Here is a 21642-nt window from a genome sequence, read left to right as displayed (position 1 = left end):
ACAAATTGGAGAGAGTCCAGAGAAGAGCAACAAACACGGTGAAAGGTCTAGAAAACATGACTTATGAGGTTTGTTTAGTTTGGAGAAGAGAAGACTGAGAGGGGACATGAGAACAGTTTTCAAGTACATAAAAGTTTGTTATAAGGACAGGGAGAAAAATTATTCTCCTTAACCTCTGAGGATAAGACAAGAAACAATGGGCTTAAATTGCAGCATGGGAGGTTTAGGTTGGACATTAGGAAAAACTTCCTAACTGTCAGGGTGGTTAAGCACTGGAACAAATTGCCTAGGGAGGTTGTGGAATCTCCGTCATTGGAGATTTTAAAGAACAGGTTAGACAAACACCTGTCAAGGATGGTCTAGATAATTAGTCCTGCCGTGAGTGCAGGGGACTGAACTAGATGACCTCTTGCAGTCTCTTCCAGTCCTACCATTCTTTGATTCAAGAGGACAACAGACTTTGTTTTCTTCTCTCCCCCATCCTCACCCCCAGGAAGATGAGTCATGCAAGTGGATTCAGCTGAGTTTTCAGCTCAGAGCACATGGCAGGAGGAAGATAAAAACCCCAAAGAAAAGGAACGAGGGATCTCTATGCTGCTTGGACTCTGAGAGGGGCAAAGTGTTTCTAGGCATAAGTGAGAGATCCCCCAACTACTTGGTCTGGGTTAGCTCTTAAAGACATATAGAGCTTGCTTATTATTCTATTACCTTTTGAAGCTTAAGATTGTAACTCATTGTGTATGTTTACCTGCTTTAATCTTGTAATAAATACACTGGTTTCCTTTTCCTTTTTAATTAATCTTCATATAGAGGGATAGCTCAGTGGTTTGAGCATTGGCCTGCTAACTCCAAGGTTGTGAGTTCAATCCTTGAGGGGGCCACTTAGGAATCTGGGGCAAAATCAGTACTTGGTCCTGCTAGTGAAGGCAGGGGGCTGGACTTCATGACCTTTCAAGGTCCCTTCCAGTTCTAGGAGATAGGATATCTCCATTAAGTCATAGTTTATTCTAGGATTGGCTACAAGTGTTGTCTTTGGTGTGAGATCTCAGGTGAGAGAGACAAGGTGACCTGAAGAAGAGCTCTGTGTCAGTTTGAAAGCTTGTCCCTTCCAGCTGTCTCTCTCTCCACCAGAAGTTGATCCAGGAAAAGCTATTACCTTCCCCATCTTGTCTCTTTAGTATGGCATTATGGTAGTCTTTAATTACATGGTCACAGATTATTTCCCTGACTTTGTTGTCGGAAATGACTGAACCATTTTAGTTAAAACTTTCCAGCAGAATTCAGCCAGAGGCAGACCCTCATCACAGAAGTTTCAGCCCAAACAGTTAAAGTTTGACAAAGTTACAAGCAACTGAAAACATGGTCTTCCAATGGGCAACTTTGTGCAGCCCTGCCTGCCCCCCAGGGTAAATCAGAGAAGCTTCGGGTTGGCTCTAATTTATGCTGTGGTCCCGATGTGCCCTGGGGAGCAGAGAGCAGCTCCAGTGCAGTGTGGGTTCAGGGCCCTTACTCCGGATCTGGCCCGAGAGGCCCCTGTGCAGAGGGGACCCTCGGGGGCCATTTCCAGCCACTCTGATGCCCCTTTACGCTGCCACAGTGGCATAAACGAGGCCTCGGTGCCAGTGAGCATCGCCTCAGGCCCGTAAGATTCTAATCCGGGGCTGATTCTGAGGGTCCCAAAGCTTGGGGGTTGGGCCTCAGGGTTTGGCCCAGACGCACTTGGGCACGGAAGGTTTCCGTGGAACAAGCCTGAACCGTTTCTCCCAGGCCCGGGCAGCGGGCGCTGAAACCATCCATTGCGACTGGCAATCAGGGGAAGGCTTAGCATGGAGACACGAAACTCTGCCAAGCAAGGACTCTACCCACAGGGAAATCATTTCCCAGCCTCGGTGGGGCTGATCCCTCCCTGCCCAGCCTGGCAGGGAAGTCCCAGCTCAGCTCCTAGGAGAGGATGCGCTCTCTGGCTGGTTCTTAGCCCAGGCATAGCTCGGCTGTCCCAGGGGTCCTCTATGCACAGCAGGGAAGTGGCTGGGCTGGCAGTAGCCTGGTGCTGCTTCCACTGGTGCGAAGAGATGCCCTTGTTTCTCTGCTGCGGCAGGTTAGCCTCGTGACGTCTCCTGAGCCTTACGGGAAGCTACCACATTGGTGCCCTGGCTGAAAGAGCCCTGGGCCTTGCCCTCTGTGACAGCTCTGAGAACCTCCCCTGTGCTGAGGCCTCCCCAGCCAGGGTGGGGCGGGTGTAAGTGCTCCACTGGGGGCCCTGCTCCCAGCCCCTGGCATGGGGGGCGAATTGGGGGAGTGCCCAGAGCACCCTGCACTCTGCCTGTCCTCTGCTCCCATGGGTAGAACAGTCCGCAAGTAGCCCCAACTCAGACCTAGTCGGGGGCCGGCAGGGCCCTGTCTGGACCCAGAACATGGAAAGCCCAAAGGTGACTACCTAGATTGCAACATCTTTGGGGCAGGGAACATCTCTTTGTTCTGTGTTTGTACAGCACCTAACACCATGGGGTCCTGGTCCACCACTGGGGCTCCCGGGCGCTACTGCAAGACACGTGATCACAAGAATTAAAGCCACTTTAATCCCCCACGTGCCCTGGCCTTCCCCAAGCACAGGGATGGGGCACGTGGGGATCAAGGCCCCATCGATCATTTCATTGGCATTGCTACGTGCTCAGCGACCACTGGAGACCCTTGCTCAGAAGGCCCAGACTCCAGAGCAGCTCTCTGGCTACGCCCATGGCCGGCTTCCTCTCTCGCCTGTGCTGCCATTAAAAGCAATTGCTGCATTTTTCCCACAGCTGCCCTGCGGAGTGAGGCGCTTCAAGAACTAGACAGCCTGGGACTTCAAGCAGAGAAGCCTCCAATTAAAACTCTGGGGACTCGGAGTGAGATAGCGGGGGCCGTACGTCTTCGGGTCCCCAGTGCAAACCCAGCCTCGCTTGGCAGGGGCTCAGAGCTGCTTGGTGCGCCCCCAGGGAGATGAGTTCGGGGGGACTCAGCCCAGCTCGCCCAGGGCTTAGTGACGGTGTCGCAGTCAAGTGCCAATCACAGCTGAGGTGCATCGGTGGCTGCAGCTAAGGACTGAACAGGCATGAAGATCCAACCGCCCGGCTGCACGAGATGGAGCCTGTCTGAGGCCCGGTGCCAGGGGCGCAGGAGGGGAGTTTACCCGGGCGCTGCCCTCGCTGTATGTGTTCGGGCAATAAATAGATCCGGAGCGGCAGCGCCGTCATTCCCACAGGGGCTTGGAAGTGCCAGGCCGTGAAAGGGCCGCGCCCAGGGCAGGGCTGGGAGCAGCAGGGGCGGGAGTGATTATCACAGGCCAAGAATAACACCTCGGAGCAGCCGTCCTGCCTGGCCCAAGGAATGACTGAGAGCGAAGGGGAGGGGAAGGATGGGGACGGGATGTTCTGAAACCCCAGGGAATGGGGCCAGCTGGGTACCTGGGTTAAAGGGAGAGGGTGTGTATGGGCTAGATAGAGAGATAGGCCAGGCAGGACTGCTGCTCTGAGGTGTTATTCTTGGCCCTGCCCCACGCTGCTCCCAGCCCTGCCTTGGGTGTGGTCCGTTCAGGTCCTGGTGCTTCTTTCTTTCTTTCTTTCTTTCTTTCTTTCCCTCCCCAAACACCTTATCCACCTACCTATCTAGTCCCATACACCCCCCTTTTCTCTTTAACCTAGGTACCTAGCTGGCCCCATTCCCGTCCCCATCCGTCCCCCTCCCCTTCGCTCTCAATAATTCCTTGGCAGGGCAGGGCAGGATAGATAGATAGATAGAGGGGGTGTATGAGGATAGATAGCTAGATAGATGGGGTGTATGGAGATAGATAGATAGATAGATAGATAGATAGATAGATAGGGGGTGTATGAGGATAGGTAGATAGATTGATTGATTGATTGTATGGGGATGGCTGGACAGACAGAGAGGAGCTGGGGATGGCTGGACAGACAGACAGGAGCGGGTCGGGGACAGACAGACCCACACAGCTGGACTGGAAGGCTGGTCGGTCTCTCTCACCAGCAGGCGCTGGGCCAGGACCAGCTGTTCCCTCTCCCACCTGGTCTCTCCAAGCCCCGGCCGCCCCGGCTCCGCCGCACTGCCCCAGCCGGCCGGGGCGGGGCAGGCAGACGGGCTCTCGCCGCCCGGCGGCTGGGCGCAGGCGGGCCCGGAGCGCGGTGCCAAAGGCAGAGGGCACCAGCGAGCCGGGCTCGGGGCTGCAGGGAGCCTCGTGTGACTCAGCCCGGGCCGGACTCAGGTTTCCCCCCGCCTCCCCCCGGATCTCCTCCCTCTCCGGCATAGTCTAGGGCCGGCGGCTCCAGTCCCACCCACACTCGCTGCGCCTCGGTCCCCGCACGGCTGTTCCGCTCCTGCGCTCCCAGCCAAGGTGAGTCGGGATCCCCGAGCCCCTCCTGCAGCGCACTGACCGGGGGGGGGGGGAGAAAAGCCCCCATCTGTGGACCCACCTCAGCCTGGGGGGCTCTGGGCTGCCTTCTTGCCCCCCAGCCCGGACGCTTCAGCTGGATGGGGGAGGAGGAGGTGCCCCAGCTCTGCCCCCCGCCTCGGAGCCAGGAGTCAGAACGGCTGGGGGTACCCCAGAGCCTGCTGCTACAGGAATTGGGGGAGGCTGCAGAAGATGGATTTAGGAGGGGGGAGCCCCAGTCCTGCTGCCCCCGGGGAGGGTAATCCCAGCCCGGGCGCCCCAATCCAGCCCCACTGGCTGTGGAGATGGCACTAGGCTGTGGTCACACCCAGGGCTCTAGCTGCTGCCAGAAGCCCAGAGCACCGGGGGCAGGGACACACCCTGCAGAACAGCGGCCTGGGCATCACTCATTCGGCAGGGAGGGCAGCCGCCACTAGGGGGCCAGAGGGTCTGTCTGTCTGTCTGAGGTGGGGGCAGAACTATGGAGGACAGGCTGGTTCCTAGTATCTGTTGGTGCCACTTGCCCCCCGACACGGAAAGGGCTCTGGGACGCGGCCCCTCCCTGGGGTCCCGCTCAGGTGTGAACGTTGCCGTGGGACGGAGAGAAATCTGCACTGGGATGGGATTCTGCCGCGGGACCCCAACTTTCTTTGGGAGACTCAGATGGTTTAGACTTTTTGAAAATGATGCATCTATTGGGACCCTGTCCTTGTGCCGAGCTTGTTGGTTTGTTACGCTCGTCTTTGCATGTGTTGCGTGGGGTGGGGTCTCTCCAGCCCTCTCTTCTTTTCATGCTCCCCTCTGCCCCAGATCTCTTGGGTGTGTCTAACCAATGGCAAAGTCCCAAAGTTGCTTTGCACTTCTTCATACCACTCGGGCTGCGCCCCCTTTGCTAGTGCTCAGGATGGAGCCAAACCCAGGCCGGGGGGACCCCGCTGCACTCAGGGGAGTCACCCCAAAGGGTGAATGTGCCCTGTGTGTGCGTGTGCCTAGTTGCAGTACAGCTACTCACACTACACAGCCCCGTTCACTTCAGCCACCAGTCTGAGCGAAGCCTTCACGAGCTCATCGACTTCAAGCTCAGAAGGGACCATCATGATCTGGTCTGGTCTGACCTCCTGCACATGGCAGGCCACAGAGCCTCTGACAGTCAGGACCCAGGTACTCCCTGCTGCCAGGGCTGACGAGGGGGGGGAAAGCTGGTACAAACTACCAGGGCCCGGCGGTCCGGAAGGGGGCCCCGGGGCCTGGCTTCCCTCCCTCCCCCGTCGGCCCTGTTTAGCCGGTTCGCCCTTGCTGGGGGGCTCAAAAAAATTCCAGAAGGGGGCCCGGGGCCCGGCTTCCCCCCCTCTTCGTTGGCCCTGTTTAGCCAGTCCGCCCTTGCTGGGGGGGGGCCCGAAAAATTTTTTTCACTGGGGCCCAAACCTGCTCTCGGCGGCCCTGCGTGCTGCAACAGTGACTAACTGGTAACTCGCTGCCTGGGTTGTGCCATGTCCATAGCAGAACTGGCATGAGCGTCCCACGATCTGGGAAGCCTGGGTGTGGCCCCTGCTCTCAGACACTGGGCAGCCGGGAAGCGAGGGCACAGGCCCTTTCTGAGCTTCGCAAGGGGATGCGAACAGCTTGAATGCTTTCGATGGCTGCTGTGGGGCCAAGGGAGGGCACATGAGAGCCAGATCGGTGCTCCCGCAAGGTACCCAGATGCAATACTTGCTATACAGATGCCACTGAGCAAGCGAGCAAGATAGATGGAGAAGAGAGAGAGGTGGTTACGTGCAGGGATGTATAATCACAGCATTGAAAGCCGGCCAGTTTTTACCACAGATTTTGAGGACGCGCTGTTCTTTTCCAAGTGCCGCTGCGCTGCTCAGACACTCCGAGGTTCCAGGCTTCCAACTGGAGTTGCTTTTCTTGCTGGGCGCATGGGATGATTATAGATACCAAAGTCACTTCTCCTTTTGAACTAGAACAGATCTTCTGAAAAATAAAACCCACCCAATCTCGAGATAAAAGTGGCCGGTGACAGAGAATCCACCCTGACTCCTGGTCAATTGTTCCAATGGTTAATTGTACTCACGTGTTAAAAATGTATGCCTTATTTCAAAGATTTGTTTGCCGCCTCCCTACTTGCTGCCCTCTCTCTGCACAGCGTCGGTTTCCTTCTCGGGGCTGGGCCTGGGCTCTCCCAGAGCAAACCCCAGGCTCCGCTGGGGTTGCCCTGCACCCAACTGCTCCAGATGCTCCCCTGACTCATCCCAGTGGAATTGGGTCACACCCGTTTTGCATCGGTGTGTGTGACACAGGGCTGGCTCCCATCTCTAAGAACCCAGACTTTGTCACTGGGCAGGGAGAGACAGAGAGCTGGGTCCGTGACTTGACTGAATAACCCTTTGGGAAGAAGGCTCCCTCTTCCTACACTTGCAGTCTGGCTTCCAGTCGAGTGCCTGCTCCAGGAAGGCGCCTTTCAATAGGATCTCCCTGATCAGCTCCTCAGAACCTGGCCTTGGGCTGGAGGGTGCATCGGGGCAGGACTTTCGAGGTGCTGCTGTTCTCAGATTGAGAATGGTGCACGCCCTGCCAGACTCTAGCAGGCAGAACAATGCGGCGGAGCTGGCATGAGCCCCAGTTAACGATCCAGGAACAGAGGTCCTTTGAGGAGACTTGCATTCCAGCCCCCCTTCTTTCCTGGATCTGGAGGGATGGGCCTGCCACTCCGTTCCCAGGGTTTTTTTCCAACTGAAGTTAGAACGTGGAGCTGATGTGGGGAAGCACGTCTCAGCTCTGGCCAATTTTCCAGGCAAGCAGCCCCGAGCGCAACGGGCACAACCGCCAAGCCTGGCTGGGCTTCCTTGTTTTTTCCATCGAGGTTTTCAGACACCAGCTGCAGATCTGAGGGCAAAGCAGCCTGAAGCAAACACAGAGCTAAGAAGCCAGTCAGGGGCCAGATCCTAGCTTGTGCCAGTTGGCATCGCTGCATTGACTTCAGTGGCACTATACTGATTCACACCAGCTGGGGATCTGGCCCACTGGCTTCAGTGGTGCTACAGGACAGCCCCCAGGCCTGGCAAGGAGCGGGCTGCTGAGACAGACGCCGCTCTGGAAGGGAATACAAAAACCGCTCCCCTCGAAGGCAGCCCTGCTGTGTTTGGATAATTCAGTCCGAATGCTGTGTCCTTATTTATCATGTTGCATCTGAAGACCGCACAGGAGAGGCAGCGTTTCACAGATGGGGAAACTGAGGCACAGAGCCTCACTCCATGGTCGCACAGGCGGAGTCAGAAATAGAACCCAGAGTCCTGCCCCCCAGCCATGTGTGGTAACCAGTAACTCCCACTCCAGAGCCAAGAATAGAACCCAGAAGCCCTGTCTCTGCACTTCTCTAACCACTCCCCCCCTGGAAAGAGAACCCAGGAGTTCTGGCTCGCAGTCCCCCGCTCTAATTACTAGGCCCCACAGCTCTTATCAGGCAGCCTTGTGTCCACCCATGACATTTTATGGCCAGTTTCACAATATTTGGTGTTTTACTCAAAGCCCCAGTTTCCGGAGCCATGGCCCAGATCCTCAAAGGTATTTAGGCACCTAACTTCCATTGATTGGTTGATTTCAGGATCTGGGCCCATGAGAACGTGAGCTTTCCTTTTTTTTTTTAAAAAAAAGATAGCTTCTGGCCCTTTTGGTTGTGGAGTAAAGCTTGCAAATGTGACTCCTGGATGCTCAGAAACCAGGAGGCAAAGAAAGAGGGCCAAAAATTTTTTTTATTTTATTTTTTTTTAAATTTCATAATCTGGAAGCCAAGTTCGTGATTTTTCAGAGACCCGACTCATGATCTTTCGGTGGCTGAGGTTGACGATCCTGCTTTGTGGTTCATCTTCAGTGCAGCGCGTTTGTCTGCCTTCCGGTTAAATAGCCACATGGTCTTGAACGGACTACTGGTTAACCACAGATTCCCCAAATCTGCCTGCAGAACATCTGATAAACACGAGGGCGAATCCGGAGTGACCCGGCTAACAAACGACAACGTTCTCCCACTGACGATCGGTGACGTGCGCCCCTGAGCTGCCCCACGGCTGCCACCCACAAAAGACACACTCCTTCACGAGGCAGCGAAGGGGGAATGCCACCCCTGTGCAGAGGGCCAGAACATGAACTGCCCCGGGGGCAGCAGCGGCATTTAAGTGGCACATAGTTCTTGTGCTCTAGCTTCCCTGCGACTGAAAACATCAGTCCCCATAGAAGGAAATTCACTCCGCAGGTCCCAACCACACTCCTTGATTAGTAAAGACAAAACGAGTGTGATGGTAGCACCTTGGAGCCAGTGAGAGATTGTCTCAGCAAAATCATTACAAGGGAAACCACGTTTCAAAATACAGTCCCAGCATTTGTTTGGCTTTTAAAAAAAAAAAAAAGATAAGTGAGTTTTTCCATCATCAGATTGGGAGTCAGGACTCCTGGGTTCTCATCACAGCTCTGGGAGGGGAGTGGGGTTTAGTGATCAGAGCAGGGGGAGGACAGGAAGTCAGGACTCCTGGGTTCTCGTCCGAGCTCTGGGAGGGGAGTGGGCTCTAGTGATCAGAGCAGGGGGAGTACGAAGTCAGGACTCCTGGGCTCTAATCCCAGCTCTGGGAGGGGAGTGGGGTCTAGTGATCAGAGCAGCGGGGAGGACAGGAAGTCAGGACTCCTGGGTTCTCGTCCCAGCTCTGGGAGGGGAGTGGGGTCTAGTGATCAGAGCAGTGGGGAGGATGGGAAGTCAGGACTCCTGGGTTCTCGTCCCAGCTCTGGGAGGGGAGCAGGGTCTAGTGATTGGAGCAGCGGGGAGGATGGGAAGTCAGGACTCCTGGGTTCTTGTCCCAGCTCTGGGAGGGGAGTGGGGTCTAGTGATCAGAGCAGGGGGAGGACGGGAAGTCAGGACTCCTGGGTTCTCGTCTCAGCTCTGCAATTCATTCCCCTGTGACCTTGGGCAAGTCACGAAGACTGACATTTTTGGAAACTTCAGGATGCTTCATTTTGGGGATTCCCAACCCTAGATGCCGACAGGGGGGCTCAGCACGGGCAGTGCCCCTTGAGCCAGAAACTATTGCGGGTGCTCAGCATCTCTGCAACTGAGGCCTTAGGGCTAAAACCGAGTGCCCACCAACTAAAGCGACTCTGAGTTAGAGCCTCTGCTTTGGAAAATGTGAGTCTCCCCCCTCTGGGCCTAGGTCACGTGGGCTAAGGACACTAACCTTCCTCTGCAAAGTGCTTTGAGATCTGCAGATGCAAGCCCTATAGAAGAGCTCAGTGTTGTTATCATCCGCGTTTCCCAAATGTTATTCAACCAAAATGGTGGTGGTGGAAGATTCTTCTTTTTCTTCCAGTGATTTGCAACAGACTATCTAGGGACTGTCTCTTTGCTCTGTGTTTGTACAACATTTAGCCCTGCTGGGCCCTTGCCAACAACTGGGCTCCTAGGTGCTACTAGAATACGAACGGATCATCATGGTGCAACTCATAAGAAGGGGACATTATGCTATCGTGCTTATCTGGCCCCCATGACTATAGTATCTGAGCATCTCCCAATTTTTGGTGTATTTATCCTCACAGCACCCATTTTACAGATGGGAAACTGAGGCAATGAGCGGTTAAGTGACCTACACAGGAAGCCTGTAGTGAGGCAGGGACTTGAACCCAGGGCTTTCAAGTGCCAGGCTAGCGTGCGACCGAGAATGAGTGGGAAGGGGTCTCCGTGAAGAGTTTTGTCCCTTGCGTTCCCCTCCCCGTCCCCAGGCTGGTTGGGTGGCACCCTGCGCAGTTCCTCTGCTATCTGTCCCCACCTCGCTCCAAGCGGTGGTGGCTGTGATGACTGTTTGAGGCAGCAGAGAACCCACCAGCCCAGGACAGGTTGATCCTGCTCTTGGATGGAGATGGAATAATCGGAGTCATTTCCTCAGAGGTTCCTCTGGCCGCTTTTCAGCAGGGCTGGAAAATACTAGCTCAGGCCAGGCAGGGGCAGGGAGGACACCCTGGGATGGGGATGGGTGGGGCATGGTGACCAGCACTGCTCCAGCGAGGACTGCAGCTTCAGGGGGGAGGAGAACCTGGCTAGAAACAACGGAGTCCTGTTTATCACACATCAGGATTATTTTTCCATCCTGCCCTGGGTTTATTTTTCCATCCCCGCCCCGTCAGCAAACAAACCCTGTCTGCGTGGGGCTCCAGCAAACTCCCATTCTGGGACGGGGCTGGAGCTGTAGATGCTGTTTCATTGTATTTGCTCAGACGCTCTCGTTATAGGCTTTGCCCTGCCCTGGGTTGGACAAGCAGGGGACAAACTGGAATACTGACTTGGCTGCTTCCCTCCTGTCTTGCTGTTTGTCGCTCACCTGTTGCACAGCTGGAGTTGGGGAGCTTTTCCCTTGCTACGGGCACTTCACTTCCCACCCCAGCCTCTATTCTGAAGGCCAGCATGAGCACCACATCCATGGGAAATGGACCACAAAGAACAATATGGCCTGAGGCAGTAGATGAGTTGGGGCCCTCATTGGAGATGGGTCTGCATCAGGACCTCGATCCACCCTTCTCCCCCAATCACTTCCAAGTGCCCTGTTCGATTGGCCACCGTACCAGGCTCTCCACAGTTGGAAGCATGAGGTGCTACAGCCCGACCTAAAGCTCTCTAGTTGGGTGTGTAACACACTCACCCCTTGCACAGATCAGGCACTGAGGGGCCCCTCTCCCACCCACTCCGCCGTGGGTCACGTCGAGATGGCCGGGATAACACGGGAACAGCGGAGAACAGATCAGGTCCCCACGTCAGATGGTGGCCATGGGGTCAGATGAGCCGAGCTCAGCGGCTGGGATCTTGTCAGAACAGCCTGTGCAATTCTGTAGCTGCCACGCTTAACCCCAAACGGGAAACCCAGCCTGAACGCAAACCCAACCTCCTCAGCCCATTCCTGGCCTGACACCGCAGTTCACCTACAAAGGGGGTCAAGGACCCAATCGCTTTGATTTCAGAGCCTGCCCAATCCCCTCTGCCCGCACTCCAGGGTTTGACTCTTTCTCCCAAGGCTGAATGGCGAGACGACTTCACAGAGAGGCTGCGGTAGCTCAGAACGGTGGAGATGGAGGAGAAGCGGCTGTTGCTCACTCCCATCTCCTCCCCGAAGCTCCTCATGCGTGAGGCGAAGTGGCCCGGGGGATGCTGAGACGGCAGCCCCCAAAAGACAATGTCAAGCTCTTAGGCGTGGCCTGTTGGTCAGGTTTTGTGCCCTGGGCTTCGAGTGATGGCAGGGCCTGCTAATCCACAGCAAGGGGAGAGGAGGGGGGGGGGGGGGGAGAACTGCTGAATGCTGTGGACAGTGGCATGACCAGAGTAGCAGGCAGGCACCGGGTAAGAGTCACCCCTAGGAAGGAGCAAGTGTTCGCCATGAGGCGGGCTGTTAACTCGTGCATCTCCCTTTGCAATGGAACAGCAAAGGACTGGGACCATGGGGACCGTGTCTTCCAAAGGGGGCCAAAATGGCGGTCCCTGGGGTGGAGGAAAAACGGCAGCTGTGAGCGTGGTGACCAGGCTGAGGGCCTCTTTGGTGCAGCTCCAAAGCCATCGCAAACGCCCAGGTGGGCAAATGACTGCCTGGCAAAGGAACACGGCCTGGGCAGAGCAGGTGGCATGTTCCACGCCCTGGCTGCTGGCTCCCTCCTGCTGTACCCCAGGGGAGCTGGGAATGTATCTCCCAACACTGAGCATTGGGGCCTCATTTGGAACCAAGATCCCTCAGACTTCACAGTCTTCCAAAGAAATCACTGATCACCGGACGGGAGCAGGCTGGGGGCCAGGCCAGTACCCCGCACAGACCCTTTGCATGTCTCAATGCTCAGGGATGCATGCGGTTCACTCCTTCTCCCTGCCAAGGGGCTCAGCTCAGTGCGTGGCACAGGGCGGGGATGTGCATGCGGAGGAGTTGCTGTGCACTGGTGGAATTGCTCGTACCTCACGTTCGCTGGCACACCGATGTACTAAGCGTCTGCGGGGCTCCTTTCCCTAGGGTCCCTGATGGAGGGCAGCAGCTGTTAACACCCATGGGTGGATGTAGCCCAGAATACAGAGTCTGTCCCCTCCCTTCGCATTCCTGCCATGTTCTCCTCTGGTGCTTTGGGCGGGGTGAGGAACGCACACGCCCGGTGATCAGCACTCTGAGCTCTGCCGAACATCTGCAGACGGGGCAGCCCATCTGGTTGACGTGGGGGGATGATTTTGCTCTATGGAAGGAGTTCTTGGCCAAAGTCCCTTGGCTCCCCGGAGGAGGAAGCTGCCGCTCAGCTTGCAGCAATCCACTGACTGCTCTGGAACGGATTCCCTTGAGCAAACTTTTTAACCCTTACGCGGCCAGCGGCGCCTTTATGCTAGCGAATTCTCCGTGGTGCCGTCCATCCCACGGCGTTAAGGGTTGGCCTCATCCGTTATCCCAGCACGGCAAGTGCCCCCATCACTGTCCCACCAAAGTGCCCCGCCCACACGCTCAGGGGACCCCCTCTGGAAGTTGGAGGGGGGTTCTCTGCTGGGACAGGAGGACACATCATAAGGATGCACTCCGTGCCGGGAACGTTTGCTCCTAAGGGACAGAGACCCAGCAAACATGTTGCACGTGAGACACTCCCAGCGGCAGTGATGTTATCACTGGTGTATTTGCACCAGATGACCAGGGAAAGAGGCGCTCCATGTCCCGTTCACACTTCCTCAAGCCAGCTGGTTCCCTCTGTCTGTCGTCTTTCATCTATCTAGATTTTTTTAAAGGAAGGCGCACCCCAAGGCATGTTACCATGTACACCATCAAGATAGTCACTCCAAAGAGGCTATATTCTTGTCAACACCAAAAAGGGATCCCAGCAGAAAAGCTGCTTTCCCCCACAGCAAAGATGGCTTGAGGAGGACATTTTTAAAGAGCTTTGTAAGCGATTACTCTTCCCCCACCCCCCGGAGGCCCTACTCATGGGACTGCGGCATTCGCTACACGCCCCTGTTCTCACTTCTCTTCACTACCCGGCAGTGTATGAGGCGGTTGGGTTTGGCAATGGATCAAAGTCTCCCGTTCCCGGTGGGGGGCAGAGAAAGGAATCTTCCCTTGAAAGACTTTGCTTTGACAATTCATAAAAAAAGCTACAGCGTTTAACAAGCAGCCTTGCTTTTCCTACTGACTCTGGTCAAGTCTTTCCGTTGAGTTCGCCCCCGAAAGCTGTATTCCCTCGCCAGTCATCCGCTGCTCCGTATGGCTGTCCAGTGCAAGGGCAACCAGTTTGGGGACCCAGCAGGGCATGCTCTTGGCTGGGCCGAGTAGTCACAGAACACTAGGCATGGCTCGTGGGTATTTTAAGACCTGTCAGGTTTCTCCTTAGCCTGGACATGCATCTCGGCTATACACCCACTCCACTAATTGCATCCTGCTCACCGCAAATTACCCCGGGAAATAGGAAGTGCCTTCACTTCCTGTCCCAAACTGCTGTGAACACATAATCATAGACGCTAGAGATGTGTGGGGGGGAGCCTTCTTATATCACCCACTCCCTCCCCTCTCAGGGGGATTGATCGCTGGGGGGACATTCTCTAATGTCTTGCTGCATAGCGTTACCATGAGTTGATAAACAGCTGCCATGTTCTACCCCAGAGGTGACTGCATGTTAGTGGTGGGAGAAGTGTTCCTGGAATATACAGGCTAGAAATCTGCCTGTGGATACGTGCGCTGGGCAGCTTTTGGTTCATCATTTGTTTAGTGGTTTGCAGAGATTGTTGAGCTCCTAAGGATCTTGCTATGAAAGGCCTAAGATAAGAAAATCAGCTGCTAGCCGCGCCTTTTGCTTTTATATTAAGCTTGTCTCAGGCGGGTTTCACGGGGATTTATATTTTGAACAATTAACTGTGGCTCAAAGCCAATTATTGACCTTGACGCAGGAATAAGGGGGTAAAATTCCATGGCCTGGTCCTGTGCTAGGTCAGATTAGATTATCATAATGGACCCTTCCGGCTCCGAAATCTACGAATCTCTCTGCAGTACATTAAGAGTCAGTCTCTAACCCAGTGTTTTAATCCAGGGTTTCCCTTGAAAATACCTAAACCACCTCAAAAATGTCAATGCATCAGGCAACCTGGACAGAAATAACTGAGAGCTGTATTCGTTTCCCTAGTGCTGGAACATGAAAGAGAAATCACAGAGATTGTCCAGTCGCTCCCCCTTTTTCTAATTTAAACCAAACTCTCCACGCTGCCCCCATCCAAAGCAGTCTGTGTCCCATAAACCGTATTGCGAGTTAGGAAAGTGTAGTTACCCTGGTACACTTTGTTCTCCTTTTTATGTGCTAGAATGTCCTGACTTTGGGGTGAGATGCTGCATTGTATCAGTTTGATAGGGGGTTAACTGCTGAGAGGGGAAGGGATTTATTGTGCAATGAAATCCTTCGCTCTAGTGGCACAAGCCAGCGATTGTGATCATTGGGCCGAGCGGAGCTAAAATGGGAAAGGAGTCCAGAGGTTTGGATGCTGATCCGACCTTTATCCCATCTCTCCTGGCCTCTCCAGCGTCTGCCTGGCAGTTTTCCACCCTCTCTAAAAACTAGGCAGATGTCGGAATACAACCACATCGGCAACAGGTTTTTAAACCCGTGGAAAGTTTCCATTTGGGTCTGAGCACTCAGAACCCACAGTGGTGGATGCTTGCGGGAGTAAGAACCTAACTAGCTAGTAGGTTTGGCAGATGTATTAGAATTCAAGTTCAAAATTAGGCACCATTTTTTAATCGTAAGGGAGCAAACTACTGAGGGGAATGTTGGATTCTCCATGTCTTGATGTCTTCCGATCCAGCCTGGAGGCCGTTCTGGAAGATGCGTTAGTCAAACATGTTATTGGGCTCGATACAGGGGTAAAAGGGTAAAGCTCTGTGGTTGGCAATACACAGGAAGTGACAACAGAGGATCTCATGGGGACCCTTCTGGCCTTGAAATCTATGAATCCAAACGGCAACGCCCAAGTCCCTCATAGTAATTAGCATGGGGGGGGGGTCTTGCTCCTGGGGACAAAACTGAGTGCAGCTACTGAGACAAAACAAAGCTAAACGCTGTCTGTGCTATTTCTCCCCGCTTGGGCAGGCTCAAGAGACCCACGCAAAGATGCCGTCTCAGATGGAACATGCCATGGAGACGCTGATGTTCACCTTTCACAAATACGCCGGCGACAAGAACTACCTGACGAAAGAAGATCTCCGGGTGCTGATGGACAAGGAGTTCCCTGGGTTTTTGGATGTGAGTCAGAAATGCCGATAAGCCCATTTGCTGATTAATTCCTTCTGTTACGGTCCATTGGCTTGGCTAGTCCCAGTGGCTGGTGATTTGGGGCGGGGCGGGGGAGCGCTCATCCCTCCAGGCCAGGACTCAGCAGTGATGCTACAGTGTGGTGTTAGGGGAAGCTGTGCGGCTGGAAGCGCCTTCAGACGCAAAATCAAGGTCACAACCGTTTTATACTTTAGCAGGTTTTTACAAGTCAGGGCCGGATGTTCAGGTACCATGTCAAAGAAGTCAGACAGGGCAAATGGACGAGATGGGACAGGACAGACAAGGGTCAAAAAAAAAAAGAACCTAGGATCTAGACAGACAGAGTCCTCCCAGTCAAATTCCAGGTTGAGTGATTATAGTTTTTCTAGCTAAACTCCTCCTCTAACTTCGAATGAAGAAACTATTCTGCACTCAAAATGAGGGCCCAACCCAGCTGGCCTCTCAGTGCTACCGCAATATCCGCGTAAAATAATGCTAGGATGATTTCCCTTCCGAAAAATTCTTCTTTGACTTGCTCCATCAAAGCCAGCTATGGGATTTAGCCCTTCAACTTGCTGTTCGTTCACGTCAAAGGAAGCCACGTGGTAAAGGCGGCTGATTGGCTTTGAAGACCTCAGCCCAGGTGCATGGCTGTTGGCGTAAGCTGGCTGCCAGGCTTCTCCCCAGAGGTGGCTGCATTTCCACAGTATGGATAGACTGTGTGTAAAAGGCTTTAGGGTGGGAGGTGCTGTGGGCTCCTTCCTGCTTCACTGCTGCCTTTGGAGCAAGGGGAGGGGAGAGGCCAGGATGAATGAGGAAGAGCTTCTAGCCCCAATTTGCTCTCACTCTTGTCTCTCGAAAAGGCCGGATCATATTGAAGCCAGTGGCCAGGTTCCCATGGCTTTGCATTGGCCCCGCCGTTGGGTTTGAAAACTCTCAGCTGTGGCACGGAGAGGCAATCGGCCCCTTCTCCCCCTCCCAGCCCCTGTGGCATTCATGCACTGCAGATGCCAGGACTCACAACTGCCTCCAGCAGAGGAGGCTCTGCAGGGGCGGGGTCGCTGCTGCACTCGATTCCCTGCCATTTATCAGCTCGTGGCTGACACAGACGATGGGGAGAGGCACTGGGCAGCGTGTTCCCTTCCTGATAAATGATGCATCGTCCAAGACAATAGCATTTTGGTAACAGCCTGCTACGTGCCGTGCTATTAATAACACTGCTGCCTGGTGCACTGCGTTCTCCCTGCTCCTTGGCTGTTATGGTTTGGTGCAAAGCAAGAAGAAGGCTGGAGGGCAGACACGTGAGAATGGCAGATGGGCAAAGCTCCCCCCTTCTGCCCCCTGATAAATCTCCCAAGCACCCAGCTGCGGTCCTGTAACTGAGGAATGACACCATGTCTGAGCAGTGATGGGAGTCGCCTCTCAGGAGGTGTAATACAGCATGAATCACATGGAGCAGTTAAGTGACGTGCCCAGGGTCAGACAGTTAGTCAGTGGCAGAATTGGGAATACGACCCAGGAGTCCAGGCTCCCACGCCCCCCCACTCTAGCCACTAGGCAACACTCCCTCCCGGGGCTAGGCACAGCACCCAGGAGTCCTGGCTGCACGGCAAATACGTTAAGCACCGACTTTGTGTTCACAAAGAGGATCCCAGACGGAAAGGGCATAGCCTGGGAGGGCCTGGAGACGCATTTCTGGGTAACTCGTGCCACGTTGAAGAGGGGACTGGGTGCTATCACTGTCCCTGCAGACGTGTCTTTTCTCAAGGAACGCCAAGCCAGAAAGGACTGGATTAGCATGGTGTGATACAGGGCAGGATTGCAGTGCATCAGCAGGTGGGCCTCTGGGTCAGGGAAAAGGGGCAGTGGCAGAGCTGTGTGTGTATGGAGCCCAGGGCTAGAATAGCAGGGGGCTGCAGATTGGGGGGCATCGGCAGAGCTGTGGGGGTTCAGAGCTCAAGGCTGGAGTAGCGGCGCGCACAGCACCTCGCTGTCGAGGTGGCTGGGCAGAACCAGCAGGCACAGTTCCTGCCTGGTGCCAATTACCGCGGGTAGATCACTGCTTCCATAAGAACCGGATCAGCTCATGCTTTGGAGCAGGAAAGCATCATGAAGTCCTTGGAGATAACTCTCTTCCCCCGCCAGCGTCTCCTGTGCTTCCAGCGTTCACAGAGGCCAGGTTATTATGCAAGCTGGCATGGATGGCACAGGCTGATATAATCAGAGACTGGTATTTAATGCTCCAGCCCCAGGACATCCATTCCACTGCATGGGTGCACATTGAGATTGGCAGCAATTAACCAGTGCGCTGTAGTCCTCCCATTACCCCCTGCCCCAGGGATACAGTCACCTCCATGGCAAGGCCTCACCTGCAGCTGGCATTGCTCCTGCTAACCCCAAGGCTGGATTTGGCCCATCACCTGTAACTCATCTAGGCTGGGTTTTCAGAGGCACCTAAATCCCATGGACTTTCAAGGAGAGCTGTGTGCCTAACTCCCTTCAAAGCCCCAGCCTTGCTTTTACCACCGCGACATGGGGCCAGTTTCTGATCCCAGTGACACTGGCGTAGATCCAGAGTGACTGCAGGGACAGGACTGAGGTTGCTGTAGGGGATGTATTCTGATCTCAGGTACCCCGGTGTAATTCTGGAGTGACGCCCTTGAGGTCCCAGTTGACACCAATATTCGGGAGAGCTGAACCTGTTCTCAGTCCTCTCACCTAATTCAGTGCTCGGCTCCTTGCTGATGCACATCAGTCCTGGCCCACATCACACCCTGTCAGTCCAGGTGTATGGGATGGAGAGCAGAGCTAAGAGGTCTTTGTCTGGAGTGGCAACAGCTTGGAGAAGCTGGTACCCATAAACTGCTGCTTATCACACACTTCCGGGCCCACGGCTTGTTTCCTCAGTCTGTAAAGCAAACCCTGGTTGCTTGCAGATGGTGTGCCGTGCGCAGAGCTCAGCCATTGCTTTGTTAGGTTTGGAGTGTGGCCTGGATGCACAGAGGTCATTGTTTATTGCTTGCTGTGCAAGCCATGGGGTGAAAGGTTCCTCCCCAGCTGTGTCCTCCAGACCCCTTGTGCTTGGACTCAGGGGGCCCAGGCCTCTGTCCAGGGTGGAGTTTCACTGCCAGAGCACAGAAATCAATCACCTCCAGAATGTCTCATTAGAAGAGATCCTAGAAACCAGAGCAAAAAGCCCTTGTCCCCAGCCCTGGGCGCACACGCTCCTTGCAATGCATGCGCCAGCTTTAAATGTCTCCTTCCTCTGCCTGGGAGACCATCACATTGCAAAATCCAACAGATCCTGCAGCAAACAGTGCCTGCCATTCATTTTACGGGCTGCACACTTACATCACAGTTAGCATTCACACTACATTGGAGCAGTGCCACTGTGGATTTACCACCCCCACCCCCCAATTGAAAGACAAAATATACAGGAACGGATCTATGAATATGCTGGAAATCTGAGGAGTGGGGACTAGGGCGCAGGACTCCTGGCTTCTTTTCCCTTCTCTAGGAAAGGAATGTTTGGACAGTGGTTAGAGCAGGGGGTTTGGCATGAGGACTCCCGGGGTCTAGTTCCAGCTCTGCCACTGGCTCGCTGTATGACCCTGCCCAAGTCACTTAACTGCCCTGTCATTCAGTTTCCCACCCTCAAGAGCACGCTGTGGAGCTATTCGTATTCGTGACCTATCAAGGACCAGGACCCCATTGTGCTGGGCATGACAGGGGATGATTTCGGGTGGTAGAACTGAGAATAACGAGAGGACATTAAGAAAAAGGAAACTTGGGTGAAACGGCAGGAGAAATTTCCAGACACTGAACTAGATCCTCAGTTGGTGTAAATCTGCCTAGATCCACTGACTTTAACAGAGCGATACTGATTGACGTCAACTGAGAGTCTGGCCCAGTGAGAGCTGCCTAGGAGGTGATCCGTCTAAACCCTTGTGGTTCAGGCCATGAGCTAACCTCTAAGTGATGGGGTTAGGAGGGGATTTTCCCTGGGAGCAGGTTATCCCATCATCAGTTCAGGCTCTCTTGCTCTCTTGCCTCTGAAGCAGCTGGTGCTGGAGACAGAATACTGGGCTAGATGGGCCCTGATCTGCTCTACTCCAGCAAGCCTCATGTTCCCACGGGAAGTAGTGAAAGCTACATGACTTTGGTCATTTCAAAGCAGTAGGAAATGTACCACTGGGACCAGTGGTGGGTGGGGAAGGGACTCAGTGATCTAATAGGTGCTTGATCACATGCCGAATGGAAACAGGCAGCTGTGGGTTCCAAGCCTCCCCGGGGCAAGGAGCCCACAGAAACCACAGCTTCATCAGTACGTCGTGCACGCAGCCCGCAGCGCTCAGGGGGCTGGGCCCATCGGTGTCCTTAGCTCCGGCTGGGTGGTGAAAGGAGAAGCCTTTTCGAAAGTTAGTTTATATTCGCTGCTCAGCGTTTGTATCTTGCTCAGGACGGGAGTGTTGCCTGATGTGTGCTACGCAAAGAGGAGACTCACCCCAGCACAGGGCCTGAAATCCATACGTGCATCTCTTGAGCTCTCTGTACGGGGGCGGCGGGGAGGGGGAGGAGAGGAGTTTTACTTCTAGTCACCCTGGTTCAGCATGGGATATAGGCTAGTCAGTTTCAGGGCAATGCCTGTCTGAATTAGGAACACTGCAGGGGGTGGAGGGGAGTTTGAAACTACATTAAAAGATGGTTGTTAGTTATTACCGGGGCTTGGGGCTGTTCAATGCACCAATAAGGACACTGCCCACGACCCAAGGAACTTGCATGGTCATAGGGCCCCAGTCCTCCAACCTGATTCATGAAGGCAGGCCCTCCCACCCACTCGGATTGGAGCCTGAAAGACAGGCACAGGGGAACTAGGATGTATGGGGAACGTCAGAGCAGGAAGAAAGGGGAAAGACCGGGCAGCATGTGTCTTTTAAAGAGAGGTCCAGATGCCACAACGATGGGCACTATGCAAAGCCCCACACAGATAAGCTATGGAAACAGTGAGATGGATGGAGGGATGAACAGATAGTTGAAGGGATAAGGAGCCCCTGGAATGGGCAGAGGGAAGGATGGATATGGAGCCAATGGGATGGAGGGTAACAGATAAATGAAGATCTATGGAGCCACCAGCATGGATAGACAGACAGACAGGCTCCCACACTCTTGCGATAAAGCAGCTTCAGCCAGGAGCAAATTCAGATCCATTAGCTCACAGCCCCCTTTGCTTTTTCTTCCATGTATTTTCCCTTCCCAGAACCAGAAAGACCCCATGGCCGTGGATAAAATCATGAAGGACCTAGACCAGTGCCGGGACGGCAGAGTCGGCTTCCAGAGCTTCTTCTCGCTAGTGGCTGGGCTGACCATCGCGTGCAACGACTACTTTGTGGTACACATGAAGCAGAAGGGGAGAAAATGAAGAGGTGACCGGAGACGCGCCCTGCCTAACTCCTAAACCCCGAGCCCTATAAAGGGGGCCACGTCGCAGCCTGGATCTGAGCTCCCAGCTGGCCATTGATACCAATGGAAAGTTGGGCGCGTGGATCAAGGACACAATGTGATCCTCCGAATGTGCAAAGAGACTCCCGAGTCGCCGTGTAACAGGCACGAGAGAGTCGGCTATCTCCGCCCCAGAGCAGCTTATGGTTTTTATAGTGTATCCATGCCTTGCCCTACAATAAAGAATCCCTCCCTTTGTTTTTTTTAAATCCTAACGGCGTATAGTTTTTTTCCCTCTGCACTGGCCTTGTCTGATCAGCGTCACTTTAGAGGGAGCTCTGAAGGGTGCAGGAGGCATGATAAATCCGAGATGATGGAGCTTGCAAACTTCCAGAGCTGGTGCATAGAGCGTTCTGGAGATGCACATAAAGCTGGCACGGGGCACCTGAGCTTTGAGACACTGAGGGTCGCGGGGGCAACTTGCCAGGAGTGGGAGGGGCTTGCCT

The 21642-nt window shown here is 54.4% G+C and overlaps 1 protein-coding gene across 1 annotated transcript; it reads left to right on the top strand.

The window, feature by feature from the left end:
• Positions 1 to 4226: 4226 nt before the first annotated feature.
• On the top strand, positions 4227 to 21411 carry S100A10 (S100 calcium binding protein A10). Its single transcript, XM_034756656.1, has 3 exons — positions 4227 to 4384; positions 15536 to 15688; positions 20955 to 21411. The coding sequence occupies exons 2-3, from the start codon at positions 15557 to 15559 to the stop codon at positions 21114 to 21116; spliced, it is 294 nt and encodes a 97-aa protein (XP_034612547.1). The 5' UTR covers positions 4227 to 4384; positions 15536 to 15556; the 3' UTR covers positions 21117 to 21411.
• Positions 21412 to 21642: the final 231 nt, after the last annotated feature.

This window comes from Trachemys scripta, chromosome 24, assembly GCF_013100865.1.
Source record: "Trachemys scripta elegans isolate TJP31775 chromosome 24, CAS_Tse_1.0, whole genome shotgun sequence".
NCBI classification, from domain to species: domain Eukaryota; kingdom Metazoa; phylum Chordata; order Testudines; family Emydidae; genus Trachemys; species Trachemys scripta.
This window is presented reverse-complemented; position numbering and strand designations above follow the sequence as displayed.

What these genes read in the sequence shown, in the direction of transcription:
- S100A10 (XM_034756656.1), top strand. Translation starts at nt 15,557, where the DNA reads ATGCCGTCTCAGATGGAACATGCCATGGAGACGCTGATGTTCACCTTT. An exon ending in AGTTCCCTGGGTTTTTGGAT is followed by an intron (nt 15,689 to 20,954) that starts GTGAGTCAGAAA and finishes TTCCCTTCCCAG; the next exon opens with AACCAGAAAGACCCCATGGC.